General features: G+C 38.1%; 1 protein-coding gene across 1 annotated transcript in view; it reads right to left on the bottom strand.

Annotated features, from left to right (window-relative positions):
• Positions 1-2,588: 2,588 nt before the first annotated feature.
• Positions 2,589-17,065, bottom strand: part of TBC1D9 (TBC1 domain family member 9) — a 70,714-nt gene continuing 56,237 nt past the window's right edge. Inside the window, exons 12-21 of the mRNA XM_042469753.1 lie at positions 16,594-16,879; positions 14,511-14,640; positions 14,126-14,224; positions 13,956-14,024; positions 11,335-11,575; positions 9,195-9,260; positions 8,206-8,292; positions 7,287-7,361; positions 7,063-7,163; positions 2,589-4,858 (exon numbers count right to left, since the gene is read on the bottom strand). Coding sequence (XP_042325687.1) covers positions 4,172-4,858; positions 7,063-7,163; positions 7,287-7,361; positions 8,206-8,292; positions 9,195-9,260; positions 11,335-11,575; positions 13,956-14,024; positions 14,126-14,224; positions 14,511-14,640; positions 16,594-16,879 — 1,841 coding nt within the window. The 3' untranslated portion in view covers positions 2,589-4,171. The remainder of the gene's footprint in view (positions 4,859-7,062; positions 7,164-7,286; positions 7,362-8,205; positions 8,293-9,194; positions 9,261-11,334; positions 11,576-13,955; positions 14,025-14,125; positions 14,225-14,510; positions 14,641-16,593; positions 16,880-17,065) is intronic.

Here is a 17,065-nt window from a genome sequence, read left to right as displayed (position 1 = left end):
GTGGGCTGATGAGGATCAGAGGTTCTGAAGGTGGCATTTTGACACACGACCCCAGACATCGCTATCCCATTCTCAGACTTACAGTGGACCACTTTTTGTGACGTGAAAACATAAGAAGTTTGATGTTAGTTAGGGATATTTTGTAACATAAAGCAGATAGGATTTACTTGTTAAACAGAATATTGCATTGTGACAATCATGAATTATAGTAGATCTGCACATTTTCTTTAGAAGGAAATATATTAGGTTGACCTTGGCATAAGGACTGGTTCATTCATCAGCCACTATTTGTCTATGCAGCTGTGTACATAATCACAAAGAGAAATGGTTATGTGAATGTGCGACTAGTGATGGAAGGGTACTTGGAAATGGCGATAGCCACTCCTGTTATCATTGTACCTGAAAAAATGCAGGGATGATCACAAATGCTGGTAGCTATCCCTTGACCCTCCCTTTGTGTGAACATTTTTCAAAAGGGTTATTAACCAGTGACTTATGATCACACACAGGGGAGTGAAGCTGCTTATGTAAATTTCTTTTAGTTTTTAACCTGCCTATTTTTAAATTGAATTTGAAATATTACCTATAAAAATGATTTCTATCTTGTAAAAGCTATTGATTTATATCTATTGATTGAAATCTATGTCACTACTGCATGAACATACCAAGTTTGGTTTTTCAAAACAAGGCAGTTTCATAAACATCTGGGGTCTTATTTGCAAAAGAGTGGATTCCATTTAGAAATTAAGGAAGAAAACAGATGTAAATGGCTTCCACAGTGAAGAAGCCTGTTACAAAAATCCATTATTATTGCTCATGCTTCTATAAATATTTGATTAATAAATTGAATGCAAATAAAAAGCATTCTGGAAAGATGGACACAATAGCAGGTTTCTTGTAGAGATCAGTAGAATGGAGTTGCCAAGCAGAAGTAACAATATTCAAGACAAGTATATACTGTTTATCCTGTCTTATTTTGTGTCCATAGGCATCAGGCTATTTGCTTATATTCCTGTTAATGCGCCATAAGATCATTTTTAAGTGTTCAGAAGGTGGAAATAAAAGATTTGTGATCATATACACAGAATCTTTCTTTCAAAAGTAAGATTTAACATTAATCTAATTATATTAGACCAACTGAGATGAATTAAGCAGTGACTGACAAGTTCCATTCTTTTAACGGAGTTTACTCTGAGACATATATTTACAACTATAATTATGACAGGTTTGACCTCTTATTAGTAAAATTGAGTATTCTGTCCTTCAAATTATTGTTTCTAGTCCTTACGCTTTGCAGTTGTTATTAGTTTAGGTCTGTGTTGGTGCTAGCTTGGGTCACAACTGATTTTTTTTGTTGTTGTTTCAGCTAACGTGTACCCCTTTCTTTCCACTGTAAGGAACATTTGCAGATGGTGACTTGCAAACTTTTTTTGAGCAACACCATTGGCCACTACTAAGTGTGTGTGGCTATTCTATTATGAAAGCAATAATATGTTATACATGCTTGGGAGTGGAATGAAAATGTTGACAAATAAAGATCAAGTTGATCAGAAACTATTCTTCTGTTACTGTATTAGTATGTCTGTTTCTCAGCCTTACATTTTCCCTCTGTAATTCATGTTCTGCTTTATAACCATTCTGAGTCTCAGTATATCCTTCAAAGTTTTCCCCAAATTCTTGATTGTAAATGAACATATACTGCTATGACATTTGGTTATAGCAAAAAGTGAAATAGGGATCAAAACTGCTTCATTTTGTTGCAGTTCTTCTAAAGAGAGGGACTGGACTTGTTTGTACCAACAACCATTTTGCGAGAAGGTTTTAGGTAGTCAACTTTCCTGTGACTGGAAAGTTGACATCACTCATTAATCCCAGTCCATAGACCTGCTACAGTAGCGGGCTGCAAGAGTGTAGCAAAGATCTTCTTGTCCATCTTCATGTACTTTGTACCAGCCAGTGAAGTTATTTGGTATGACACTGAAGCTGATTCTTGCATTTTTCTGGTGTGTATCTTTATCTTCAAATCCTACGTGTGGATTTGATTTCTTTTAACTAAATGAAGGCTAGTGTTCTGTTCAGTAATTACAATGCCATAAACATGACTTTCATTGCAACCACTGAAAGTGCCCTCCCAAACCTAACCTTTGAGCTCTGTAGGCCCTCCAACAAAGGCATTCCTGAAATTTTAGGGAGCAAGGAAATGACTGATGATGCATTCAGTCTGTTCTCAAGTCTGGTCACTGTCCCTGCGTGTCGGCACCTCAGGATACCTCTATTGTGGAGGAGAGCAGTTCCTCTATAGGTTAAAAAGTGGGGATTGCAAGGGGGGGCTGTAACATTGAGAGATGCAGTACCTCTCCCAAAGCAGAAGCTCAGATGACGTATTTACTCCCAGGAGGAAATGCTGAGGCAAGATCCCAAACTCCATGTTAAGCAGTAGGATCTATGACGAAGCCACATAGCCCTGGCTTTTGCATAGGACAATGGAAAATTCTGTGCCTCTTTTTTGTGTGTGACATACAAATCAATACAAAGTAACTGGGTTTCTTCCAAGAAATTATACCATGAAAAACAGCTACAATTTTCCATCCAATATAGGTTTAATGTCTTTTTTAAAAAAACAAAACAAAAAAGAGACTTGTTTACATTTACCTACTGTGGTTAAACCATTTCAGAGACAGTTAAACATCTTCAAAAAGAAAGCTACAGCTTTGGCTTTAAAAAAACCCTGGATAAATTACATAATCATAATATACAATATATATATAAAAAAACAACAAAGTGATGAAAATATTTTGAAGGCAGCAAATAAAGTTCAGGCATGTAAGAATGGTTTGGATCTAATCATCTGTAAATTAAGTAACAGCTAACAAATTTTAAATGATTGGGCCCACTAGTTTCCTATCATGGGTGCAGAGCCCACATTCAGAGGATTCCTGGAGGAGCAACAGAGTTCTTTTTCCCACCTTGCCTTCCTAAACAGACAGTGCAGAATTGCAAAATCAAGTTTTTGTGGGAATCTTTTGTGTGGGAAAATCTTGCACACACTACAGTACAGAATTGGAGCCATTTAATGGTTCAGAAAAGAAAAGGATTCAAAGTGCAGGTGCTCCATTTGTCATTCAACATATCATTCAGTAAATTACATTATACATATTTAATCTAGAATAAAGTGACAGTGTTTTCATTAAGACTTTCAAACATTCACTTACATTTTCTTGCAGTTTTTTCCAGATTACATTCCCAATGATAACTGTGTTATAAATAAAGATTTAGGCAATCCAGCTATTCATCTACAATACACTAGATTCATGGTAATACTTACTTTAAAATGTCAATAGCACAGAAATATCTACATTTTCAAAACCCTCTGTAATTTTAAAAAGGGGTACTATAAATTGTTTAGGTCATGACATGGACAATTGTCAAGTCTCTGGCAGTATCCCTGAAGAATGTATTTTAAAAAGCATTATAAATCACTAGCCTTTAAAAAAATTATATAAAGAGACATCCGCCAGGGATGCTGCTAAGAACTTGCTTTTGACTCCTAAACAAATTGACAGTATCCTTTTATATTGTCCCTTTTATAAGCCTACCAAAGTCTTATAGGCACAGGGGTTTCAGTTCATGCATTTTCCCAATCACTTTTATGAGAAATGAGCACTGTGTGAAAAAAAGGCATAGTAACACACAATACAGACTCTTCCAAAGTGAATGGAGACCAGACACATGAGCTCTGTGGGGACACTTTAAAATACTCAACATATGTGCCATTTTGAGTCATTCCAGTTTTCTTCTTTACTCTCCTAAGATTTCAAGCTTGTTTGGCGAACATACATAAACATTGCTCATTGGGTTCAAAGTGAACAAATCATTACAGTTTATCCATGGATAGCAAGGTTAGTAATATACATACCACAGACAATTATCCCCATCCCATTCCCATGTATGTATATTGGCTAGGACAAGCATTCTGGTAAAGCTATCTGACACAGAGAAAAACAATAATTCAAAGTATGGATTTACATCCCAGCATGTTCACATAAGCAAGAACTACCATATTTTGAAAAGTCCAGGATGTGTGCCAGGCAGTAATAAATATGTCATAAATACCTAAAAGTTTTTTCTTTAAAAAATAACAACACAACCACACAACTTCTCACCTGCCCCCTTAACCTGACATAGCAGAGATTTCATAGTCACTTGCACATATAATGGGTTTGCCCATCATTCGCATATTCTTAGCATTAGTAATCCTTGCCATCATATACACTGGTTTGTCAAAGTAGCGCACAAGGGCTGGTTCAGTCAAAAGGGAAGCCAAAAACTGCTCAAAGGTGATGGCCCAGTCTCTGTCAATGCTAGTACTCCTAGGCAGAGAGGCTGGGTTGTTGCTTCGTACCAAAACAGTGTCCTCACCAATGTCCTCACAGTGCAGCTTGTCCTCCTCATGAGATCCTGCACTTAGGACGGAATAGGAAGACATGGAGCTGTCATCTTTAGTATCATCGTCAGAAATCAGCATGGAAGAGCCAGCTCCATTATCTCTAGGAGATGAATCTTCAAGCTTAATGTCTTCCATATGTGTACCATCCCCACAAATATTCTCTTCCTCATCAGCAAGAAAGCTATCTTGAAAAGGATCACGTTGCTCAAGATGATACTGCTGGCTTCCCTTCTGAATGGCCTTACTGACATTTTCAACCTCTTTCATAGGCTGGTGATTAAATAGTTTACCAACCTCACCAATCTCCAGAAGCAAACTTGTCACAGCTGCTGTGGCATGGTAAAGATCTTGTTCATTGGGATCTTCACTGAACATATTATACATGGTCTTGCATAATTCAATGAACTGCCCCTACACGTAAAAGAGAAATACAAAGCTTTGATGTTAACACAGCACTTGGAAAATTTAACACCCGGAAAAATTATTATCAAACTAAATAAATAAATAAACATTCCAAAGGGAAGTCAGTACTGGTGCTAACTGGGTCTCCACAGGGAGAGCATTCCACTGGTCGCACACATAGGACTGTCCCTCCAGCAGACCTTAGTCTTCAGCAAGGTATATGTGTGTGCATTCACACACACATAGACATACACACCCCTTCATGTATAATGGTCTCAAGTAATGTCATCACCAGCACCCTGAATTCTGAATTCAGATCAGAACCATATTGGCAAACAGTGCAATTCCTTTAAGAAAAATGTTGTATGGTGCATATAGAGTATTCTGATCAGCAATCTGGCTGCTGTATTTTGCACTAGCTGCAGCTCCTGAGTCATCATCAGAGTGCATAACAATGATCTAACTGGAAGGTTACCAGTGCATGAACTATTGTGGCTGTTACCCCTGATTAGGAAAGGCTGTAGCTGGTGGAACAGCTGAAAGCAGACTTCCCAGTCCTTGGGGCCATGGAACCTGAGTGTCCAGTGGCAGAGGTGGATCTTGGAGTCAAACTATCCACCTGCTCCTTCAAGGAAAGTGCAATTCCATTCAGGGCAGCTGTTTACCCAATTCCTAGACCTTAGAGTCAACAATCCATAATGCCTCCATCCTATTAGGGTTCAGCTTTAGTTTATTGGTTCTCATCTGGTCTATTGTAGCATCCAGGCACTGGATCTCCTTTTGCACAGTCCCAGCTAACTCCAATGACAAGGAGAAGTAAGCTTCTCCACCTACTTGCTAATTAGCTTACTTGCTGTTCACCGCTATGATCTTTGGAATAGCGGTATATAAATAAAACATATTATTATTATTATTATTATTATTATTATTATTATTATTATTACCACTGGGTGTGCTGGCTGGAGGCTTGGGAAGATGTAATAATAATAAAAAGATAATTTCCCACATTCTGCTAAGGAGCTGGCATGTCCACACATGTGTAGCCTTAGCAGTGATGCAGTATATCAGATATTCCTTGGTATTCAGACAATACTCTGAGCCATGATAATGAAAAAAAGTAAGTCAGAACTGTTCTCTGTATGTGACCATCACTTACACAGCTAGGCATACAGTTGCTTCAAAGAAATCAGTGCTTCTCGATTAATTTATGTATTAACAGTTACGAACATATTTGGTGATAATTAGTTCTTTAAGAAAGATAAATCATCTTGGTTTTTAAATAATTTAGCATTCCACCCAATTCAAACAAATGGTTCTTAGTCAAATGGTAATGAATCAATGGCCTAAATCTACATGTTAGTCAGGGCTAGAGAAGAACTACTGAATTTTCAGTGGACCTACTTTAGTTGGGCTAACAACTGGCTTTAGGTTAGTGTCTCAAGATTATTTCATTCACCTCATGCATTTATTACAGGAATCATAAATTCTCCCTACTTCCTCACCATGAGATGTCATTGTACTTCCAAAAGTAAGATATGTAGGGAGCCAGAGGGTTTCATCATAGGTAAATAAAAGCTACTTCCATATGAAGGACAAGATGACAATCTAGATACAATTGCATATACTGTCTTTATTCTATTTGGATATCTGCACTTAGAATTCAATTTTCTGGAGTACTATGAGTGCTTATTTAATTTTTGGCCTAGTAGTATTTTGACAAGGACCACCCATCTATTTGAACTAAAGGAGATTTCAGTATGTAAACTGAGGGGACTGACAACATATATTTGATCAAATGGACAGTTCATGGCAGCTTATGCCACATAAGGACAGAATGGGAACAGGGGACTAGGCTAATATAAAAATCACTGCAAAGATTACATTTTCTCAGAGGTTGTGTGAATGCAATTTCTCAGGCAGCCAATCATTCCACTAGCAAACACACCGCCTGGTCTCTTGCTTTTTGCTTGTTTTTGCTGCTACCATTTAATATAAGGCATGCCCCTGGAAAATCTTTAACTTAACCTCACAAAAAAGAAGGAAAGTGGTGATAGAAGCTGATCCACAAATTCTTCAGTGCAGATTTAACATAAAATGTTGGGGCACCCATCCATCTCTGAACCAATAGTTGGGCTGTAAGAATTTGTAACACTGATTGACAACTAACAGGAGTGGGGGACTATTAATGATAATAAAATGCCAACAGAACTTACCTGATTTAGTTTGGGCAACTCCTTTGCATTCTTTGTTTTGGATTTATTTTCCTGACTCCACATCCTAAGGTAATTTCTATTATCTTGAGAGTTCTTCTTACCTACCATAAACAATGGTCCAGAAAATAAAGAATGATTTTTTAAAAAAAATTTGTAGTTACATTCTTCCCCAAACAGATTTATATACACTTCCTTCAAGTTAACAAAAAAGATGAACTACGTACCTTTTTCAGTTTTCACACTCACATTAACAAATCCCTCATCTGTTCCATGCCTGTTCCTGCCATCTACACCAACAACTGGTAAATTCAGAAAAAAGAAAATCATGTTTTGTGAGACATGTGAATTTATACAATTAAGTTACATTAGTGAAAACTGGTATCAACAAATCCACAAGGCTAGTATTGGACTTCACCTTATTTCCAAATGCAAGAATTGAAGAAGCATAACATTTCTTAGAGCCAATCAGGCTTACTATGTACTAGTTCTAAATATATAAATCTATATGTTCTATCAGTTAAACTTTTCCTCTCTTCCTAGTGAACCAATCTCTCTTCTATAGTTAGTGTCTGGAGCAACTTAGAAGAGGGTGGTCTGTATAATGGGAAAAGTCCTGTTTGCAGACTATTTGCTTCATGATGTGGAGGTTCAGACTTGATCCATTTTTGCATTGCCTCTCTCTGTCTGTCTAATTTGCACGCTTTCTTTGCATTTCTTACATTAATGGTAAACTTTGTCATTTAATTATATAGGATAATTAAATAGTAAATGGACTTAGTTATTAAAGCATTTATCTACGGTATATTCCTAGTAATGTGTGCATACCTCATTATCTTACATAAATAAGCAAACTGCAATGCAGTTTGTGAGACCCACAGACTTTCTATTTTTAAAGCTACCACAAGCTCAATTTTTAAAAATTAAAGTTTGATAAGCTACTTATTTGGCTACTACACCAGCGTTCGGGCACCATTACTAAGTGAATTTCCTACAGAATCTAAGAACTCAACAACAAAGACGATTCCTTATTAAAATAATTGTTATCCTCGATGCTAAGAAGGAAAACAGTAATATATTTTAGGTTGGAAACAAGGAAAGCTTGTGTAAGAAAGAAGCTTATAAATGTGAAGTAAAGTCCTGTACCATGTGTACAATCTGGTGTGATATCTTCAAAGAAGTACTGAGTTGCTTCAAAGGCAGAATCTGGCTCTTCTTGATCACATGATGGATCTGTGCAAAGAAGCACCAAGTATCAGTATACTCTGAACAGATCAGTCAAACTGTTTGTTCTTCAGAATAAGAAGCCCTGATTAAAAAAAACATACTGACATGATGATAAAGATAAATCCTACACGTTCTGAACACCTGAAAAGTCAATTTAGGTATCTAATATGAGGATATTGTCTCCATTCAGTCCTGAACCCCTACAACATATGCTGCTTAGATGAACAAAAGTTATTTTATCGTTCCTGTTGACATGTTGTCTTTCAAACATTATCTGGTGGACACCACAAGGCGAACAGACATGGCTGGATATAGATTATAATTTCCAGATAGAAGCTGACTCTCTCACACCACCATCATACAGGGAAAAATCATCATTACAGTTGTTAGTACTTTTAGGCTAAAAATTCTATGAGCTGAAGGTGGTATACATGGTTGTCCATTTTCCTCATTCTCACAACAGCCTCGTGAAGTAGGTCAACCTGGACCAAAATCACCTAAGGTTTTATGGTTCAGTAAGACTTGAATCAGGATCTTCTAAATTTCAGTCAGACACTAACTACTACATGCCACCTTGGCATACATTATCATTCTTAAGATATCTTGCAAACTGGACAACGTGCATTTTTATCCAGCACTGCAGCACACTACTCTTTGATTTTAAAAAAACAAACAGAATTATGGTTGTACTCAAACGTATACCTACTGCTCCAATTTACTACATTAGAACAGCAATCCTATTAGTGATTGATGGAACAAAGCTACAATAGACATGATGCAATTAAAGTAGGAAGGCTAAACAAAGTTAAGTACTATAATATAGATTGTGTAATCAAGTACCAGGACTGCCCTGATAACTGGCTTTAAGAGAATTCTGAAATTCCTCAAACATCATTTAGTTTACTCACCAGGTAAAACATGCATCTTATATAGTAGCTTCAGTTTCTCAGTAAGATCTCCATGGCATGCTGCACCTAGAAGAAAGTACCTCCACTGTATGAAAATTACTGATTATATTTAACTCCCTAGAATGCATACATGTTTCCAAATATTTGGAAATAGCACTTAAGATATGTTAAAATAATGGTTCCCAAACTTTGGTCCTCCAGATGTTTTGGACTTCAGCTCCCAGAATTCCTGTTGGCCATGCTAATTGGGGCTTCTTCTGGGAGTTGAAGTCCAAAATCCTAGAAGACCAAAGTTTGGAAACTACTCTGTAAAAATAAGGCATGATACCTAGTCAAATATAAGGATTACCATATCCCTATATAGCATTGAGATACCATATAAAGGGGTTTTTGCAGTTTTGCGAATATAACTTGGACTCCCAAGTACAAATTAACAGGCACATATAGTACAAATTATCTCTCTAGATGGGCCCAACAGTTAATTACATGTCCAGTCATTTATTATTATCTACCTTTACTTTACTGTACAATATTAATTACACATCTTTAAAAGTCACTCATTCCTTAGCTAATAATTGTGTATCCAAGCTGCATCATACCTTCCTCTCCAAAAATTGCATTTGAGTAAAACACACCTGAGAGGTGATCGTGCATCTCACTATGTTCTTAACAGGATTATTTTTCTTTAAACTACTGAACTGAAATGTAAAATCTGGCTGCAGAAGGGGGATAGATTTCCTACTCTGTTTCCTCAGCAGACATATTTCTTTCCCAGCTCCTGATGGAAATGTTACAGATTGAACTTTGAGCTTTTGTTGTGTGCACAGCATGTGCTTTACTACTGAGCTGGAAGTGGCAATCCTTGACTGAATCCCCATGGAGATACTAAGAGGCATACATACAAAAGCAAAAGGACTGTGCTCAGTATATTTGCAAAGTGAACCAGTAACACTGGGATGTTTGTGTCTGTTAATTTGTACTTGGGAGTTAACATTTTCATTGTTCCCAAATGCATCAACATTACATTCCTATTTTTACTTAACTGTACTTTACTATTGTAATAGTTTTTGTTAGCAATGAAGTATGTACCTATTGGGCAAAACACTGACCACATGAAACCTATCACATGAACTGGATAAACCGGGCTTTTGTTAGGGAAGCCCCCCAAACATGCCATAAACAAACTTTACTGATACACAGTATGACTTTTAAAACTGTTAACAAGATGTTCAGGCACTACTGTGCTGAAACCTTAATAACTTTGATGATTCAAATATAAGTTAGCCTTTGGAATGAAGAAATATTGACCCACTTCTATTATTCTGCTCCTTAGCTTAAGTATGGATATGAAACAATGTGCAATTACCATATAATTACATTATGTTTCAGTATATAGATATACAAAGAAATATACATTTAGTCTGTTGTAGCTGTATAACTGAAATCCCAATGATAACTGTTGATTGACAAATGAACAAACATCAAGAAAAGGAAAGTATTTAAAAATAAATAAATAGTGGGATTTGAAGGACAGAATATTAACCATACAATCTGCTTTTTGAGGATGACTTGGCACAAAAATATTAACATTAACATCACATTTATTAGAATATGTATTTATAAACACTTTAAAATATATCAGTATCTTAATACAGGTTGAGCCTCACTTATCTGAAATGCTTGGAACCAGAAGTGTTTTGGATTTCAGATTTTTGAATATTTGCATACACATAATGAGATAACTTGGGGATGGGACCCAAGTCTAAACATGAAATTAATTTATGTTTCATATACACCTTATAAACAAAGCTTGAAGGTAATTTTATGCATAATGTGTACAAAACAAAGTTTGTGAACACAGAACCATCAGAAAACAAAGATGTCACTATCTCAGCCACCCATGGAGACCATTTTGGAGTATTTTAGATTTCAGAATTTCAGCTAAGGGATACTCAACCTGCACTATTAATCTGTCCACCTATCCATTTATCCTCCATCCTTTCTGAGCCCTGGGAATCAAAATGGCTTACAAAAATTAAAACAGATGTAATGAGAAGCTGTTATCTTATACATATATATAGTGTGTTGGGAAACACAGACTTAGTCTTAGAAAAGCAACTTAATGGATGTATTTCCTTACTAAGGCCAGAGACAAATTCCCGGAAGTTGATTAAGGAATCTCCATTTTCATCCAGCAATCTGAACAAGCGTGCAGCCAGAACATCAGAGTGGGTCCCACAGGCCCAAGGAAAGAGGAGCGCAAACATCCCCTTGAATTGCTCAAAGTCAATGCGGTACTGTTCTAAGTAAGGCAAACTTGGGTCGTGGCGGTCGGTAGCATTGCTGGTTCCTCCCCAGTAGCAGCTAGTGAGATGCTCCGCCTGAGGAAGAACAAGGCACATGATATATGGTCATTATCAGTCCAATCTGTGGAGCTACTTCTGCAGCAGCTACTACTATTTGCATCATTTTGAACAAATGTGAATATGGGAAGAATGTATTTCATCTTGACTAGTGTTGGCACTGCCAGAGATGTGTTTAATTTATAGTATTGTAACTACTTGATAGGAGGTCACAACTTGGAAATGTTATCTAAAATGATAATGTGTTAGCATTAGTGGTTGCTTTAGCATCTTACCTCTTACTTAGAAGGAGTAGCACAAGTCTGGAGAACAAGGCATATGGTGGTGTTGTTGTGTGCCTTCAAGTCGTTCCTGACATATGGTGACCCTATCATGGGGTTTTCTTGGCAAGATTTGTTCAGATGAGATTTGCCATTGCCTTCCACTGAGGCTGAGAGCATGTGACTTGCCCAAGGTCACCCATTGAGTTTCATGGCCAACTTGAGAACTAAACCCTGACTCCAGAATTGTAGTTCAACACTCAAACCACTATGCCACACTGGCTCTCATATAGTGTTAATATCATATAATTTTAATTATTACAGCTGGCATTCTTTTTTGCAGTTACTGGGTTGTCAAGCTGCTATTAGGGATACTGGGACTTAAGATCCCACATTTTTTTGTATCCACAAGGGTGGGGGGGGCACATCTGCCGTGGATATGAAGGTCCAAATGTACTGTGGTAGTACTAACATTAAACATTATTGTTTAATTATTGGTTAATTAAACTGTGGGAAAAAAACTGCTGCTACTCCCAAAAGCAGTCTTACGTATTCTTACTTTTAGAAAATTTCCAGAGATAGAGATTGAGATAGTCCATTTTATTCAGTGAGACCATTGTGCAGCTGCTTCTTGTGATCGTTCTTTCCCTCTTAGCTCAACTGATTGCAGTAGTGATGGTGAAACAGATATTTCAGTGGTGGTTGTTGGTGGGGTATAGACCGCCCAAAAAGGGCAGTCTGCCAGCGCCTTGTTTTGCCACGTGAGGAAGCTGCAGCGGACAAACTGTGCGGCAAAAAGAACCCGCAAAAAGCGGATTATTTCTGTGGCGGCCTTGTGATACCACAGTGCGTCAATGGCGCACTCACGACATCACAATGGGGTGCGATGTGCAGATGATAAGCATCATCACGTCAAAATGGCGGCGCCCGTGTGTACAGGGCGCCGCCATTTTGATGCCCTCGTCACGTGCTGGGGTGAGGCACGTATGGGCAGTGCGCCCTCCACCAACCTCTAGCACATGACAAGGGTGCCCTATAGGCCTGTTTGTTCAGGGCCATTGAGAGATGAAATAGTCCTTAACTTCCAGCATTCCAGTGATCCCTTGATCTCAACAGAGAGAGGAAATTTAAACTTCTCAGTCTGAGGATGCACTTTTGATGATTTTACAGAAGGTAAAAATCATAATGGGGGGAAATATTATTTTATCAGTTGTTATTGCTGAAAGAGCTGCTTTAAAAATTAGTTCCCTTTCGCACAGTCAAATACTATGCTTCCTTTAACATGGCATATTAAAATCTCACATACAGCGCATCAAAGGAAAAACAAAATACAGTCAGCCCTCCATATTTGCGGCTTTGATATTTGGGAATTTGATTATTCACGTATTTGATTAATACAGTGCGCCCACATTATACGCGGGCGCACTAAATGCGGCTTTGAGTGTATGTGGTCAAGCCGCGTGGGAGCGCGTGGGGTGCAAGGGGCAGTGCATCCCATTCAAATGAATGGGGTGCATGCCTGTGGCGCACGTGTGCTACCGCGCCCCCGCATGCACAAGCCCCATTCAAGTGAATGAGTCTCAAGCATAGGCGGAATTTGCCTTACGCAGGGGGGTCTGGAACGGATCCCCCACGCAAGGCGAGGGTCCACTGTATGCTCTCTCTAGGAATATCTAGGTCTTCCAGTGCAACTCTATGGTCAACTTTAAAAGTTGCTGAAAGACCTAGAGATTCCTAGAGAGGATACTCTACTAGACATTTGTAGCTCCTCCAGTGCAGTTCTATGGTCAGTGTATCTGTTGGACATTGATCATAGAGTTGTGCTGGAAGACCTAGAGATTCCTAGGGAGTTGTCCTCTCAGGTAAAAACATGGTGGTTTTGTTATTTGTGGGTTTTCCATATTCATGGGGGTCTTGTGCCCCTAACCCTAATGAATACGGAGGGACAAGCTCCATATTACACAAAGCTTTGCAAATTTCTCTACTTGAACTAAAACAGGATTTATAATTTTACCACCTTCTTCAAACTACTTTTGACAGTTTCAGTTAAAATTGTTGGGACAAAAATACCACATGACACAGATACCAGACTACCTCCTACTACTAACATATTACCTAGAGAGCTATTTCAATCTTACCTTGAAAAGGGCATAAAGTTCTTCTAGCTCATCTATTGTAAAAGAAGTTTCAGTCACTATGGTTCGTACCTTTCAAAACAGAAGAGTAGACAGAGTTTAGGCACATAGAAGCGATTTTATCTTCCAAATGGAAAGGGCAGTTGATCAGAAAAGCACTCCAAAAAACCTACCACATTACGTTTAGTAGTGTCTTCCAGTGTCTGGATTACCTTCAATCTCTGTTTGAACCTCATTTGCTCAATCAAGTCTGCCCGAATACTTCCAAATTTCTAAAGTAAAGGGCGGGAAAAACAATAACCCAACTTTGCTTTCAAATCTACAATACTAAATAGATTTTAATTTTCTCTCTAGTCTTCACACAAGGACAGAGGTAGGTGAGAAATCACACTTACTATTTATTTTATACCATTTTCCTTTTCATATGGTTGACAAAATAAATTAGTTCTTAAATGCCTACTATCAGAGGAAAATTGTATGCATAAATGGAAGTTGTTTATTATCACCCTCTCTCCCTCATGTTCCAACTGATAGCTGACAGTATCTTTTTCACAATACCTCATAGGAAGTTCTGATGAGCCTGAAGATATCCACTTCAGGATATGGCCCTACATCATCACTGAGTAGCGAGTGAAGGTGTGGAATTGGTGGTAAAGTGCTGTCCTTATTGGTCACACTGTCCAAATACCTACCAATGGCAAGGGAAATTAAACAGCACAATTTCAGACATTTCTGAAGATGTGAACGTAATCTTAAGTACAGAAATAATGTACATTCCATTAACTACCTTCCTGCCAAGTTTATAACACATACAAACACATTAGAGACCATGAGAGCTTGTAACAACAGAATTTATCATGTATAAATCAATGCTGGGGAACCTGTGGTATCTAGATGTTTGATTCCAGTTTCCACAAGCCCCTGTAAACCTGGCCAATGCTGATGAATGCTGGAGAGTATTAGTTCCTCAACATTTGGAGTGTCATAGGTTTCTCACCTATTCTAAGTGCCTGTTCTAAAGCACTCTAAGACCCTCATACAGTTCAGTTATATATTCAGTTATAACAGCCTTGTAAATAATGGGGTTGGAGCCAGCATGGTTTAGTGCTTTGGACTATGGAGAACAGGGTCTGAATCCCCAATCAGCAGTGGAAACCCACTGGGTGACCTTGGGCAAGTCACACACTCCCAGCATCAGAAAAAACCTTTAGGGTCACCATAAGTCAGAAACTACTTGAAGGCACACAACAACAAGAAGGAATAATGAGATCCTTAAACTACATATTGAACGAGGATATGAAACAGAGGCTTGCCTAAGGCTATTCACTGGAAAGCAGCAGTTAGCTAAAGGGGGTGGGGAATGTAGATAGAACATATGGATGGAGTTAAGGATGTGATGCTTCCCTTTTGGAAAATAATATGATGAGCACAGATGTTACACAAAGCTTCTGCAATGTAGTCACAAAACAGAGGTTTTGCATGTACTAAAAAAGCTATCCAGGCCAACATTGTACAGCAGGAATGGGAAACACACAGCCCATGACACTCCCACTCCATTTATGTGGGGCTGCCCAGAAAAAAATGCTCAGAAGTTAAAATTACCACTACCAGAAGCATTCCAGGAGTGGTGATTCTCCTCTAAGATGTAGGGCCTTGCTTTAGAAAACATACAGGTGTTTGGTTTTCCCCACCAATTCCAAAAGTGAATTTTTGGTCATTTCCAAGTTTGGAGGAGAAATGTAAACAGTCACATTTTTTGGTAGAAATGTGGTTGTGGTAAGTGCTGGCCACGGTGTGTGTGCAAAACATGCTGTCAGATCTTTCAAAGTTGCTCACACCTTGCTTTACAGTTTCTATGAAACTCAGGATTTTAATGATCAAGATTTTAAAAGTTCCACATTGCTATGTTCAGTTTCCAGCCATGCGTGATCAAACTCCTCTCTTGAGTAAGAGAGAATCTGCAATTAAATTTAAATAAGATCCAAATAATACAATCTACAAGGAGATGAAACTCCAGCTCAGCTGTATTGCCCTTGCTTTACATGCATGAATCCCAGATTGCTAGATCAAAGTCCATAGTGTACAAGCTGGAAGAGATTTTTCTTTAGGCACTCTGCTAGTCAAGCTTCAACAATACAGAGTTACAGAAACCACTTGCTTGAGCTCGCATAAGCTAGCTTCTTATTCTGAAATCAACTATAGACAGAAAATTAATATCAGACTCAAGCAAAGTTGCTCCAGTGCTAGCAGGGGGCCAATTAGTAAGACATAATGAGAGTCTTAAGTCCTTCACTTAATGGCTATACTTCTCCTTCATTATTACATGAAAAGCTTTGTGGAAATTACTTATTCAAAAGGGAAGAAAGTAATCTGCTGAAAGTGTATTAATGCAAATAAAATTGTTTTTTGTAGGTTTTTCGGGCCATGTGGCCATGTTCTGGAAGAGTTCATTCATGACGTTTCACCAGCATCTGGGGAAACATCAGGAATAAATTCTTCTAGAACATGGCCATATAGCCCAAAAAACCCACAAAAAACTATGGATGTCAGCCATGGAAGCCTTCACTTTCATATTGCAAATAGAATTGTTATCATTACAAGACATTTCTACAGTATTGAGGCAAGAAGAGGCAAAGCTTACCTTCCAAGCACTGTCATAGCTTCACCATCATCTTTGCAATTCAGCAGCTTGTCAACATTTGCTTCTAACACAGCAAGTGCCAACTGGAATATCACCTTTATGCCTTCATAAAAGAAACAGTCCACCACAACCACAGCACTTTCAAAGGGCATGACACTGAGGAAGAGTGTGAGGAACCAGGAAAGGGAGATGGTGGAGATGACTCCCAAATCTTGCATACAGTCATAGAGTTGGGGAATATAATCTCGAGCTAACTCTTCAAACACACCTTGATCCACTAGAGCACCTGTAAGACATAATCAGTGTTTCATACATGAAATTTGAGTCAGTGTAATGACAGAAAAAATTAAGAAAAAACGGGAAGGGTTTTCCAGATCGGTTACATTGAACAGCAGTGTCTTTTCCCTGTCAAAAGATGAGTGCTTTTATCCATTAATTTGCAATATGCAGACACGACAAGCTACTGGAATGA

The sequence above is a fragment of the Sceloporus undulatus genome, chromosome 5 (assembly GCF_019175285.1).
Source record: "Sceloporus undulatus isolate JIND9_A2432 ecotype Alabama chromosome 5, SceUnd_v1.1, whole genome shotgun sequence".
Lineage (NCBI taxonomy): Eukaryota > Metazoa > Chordata > Lepidosauria > Squamata > Phrynosomatidae > Sceloporus > Sceloporus undulatus.
The sequence above is the reverse complement of the archived record's forward strand: the minus strand, read 5'-3'. Positions and strand labels throughout refer to the sequence as shown.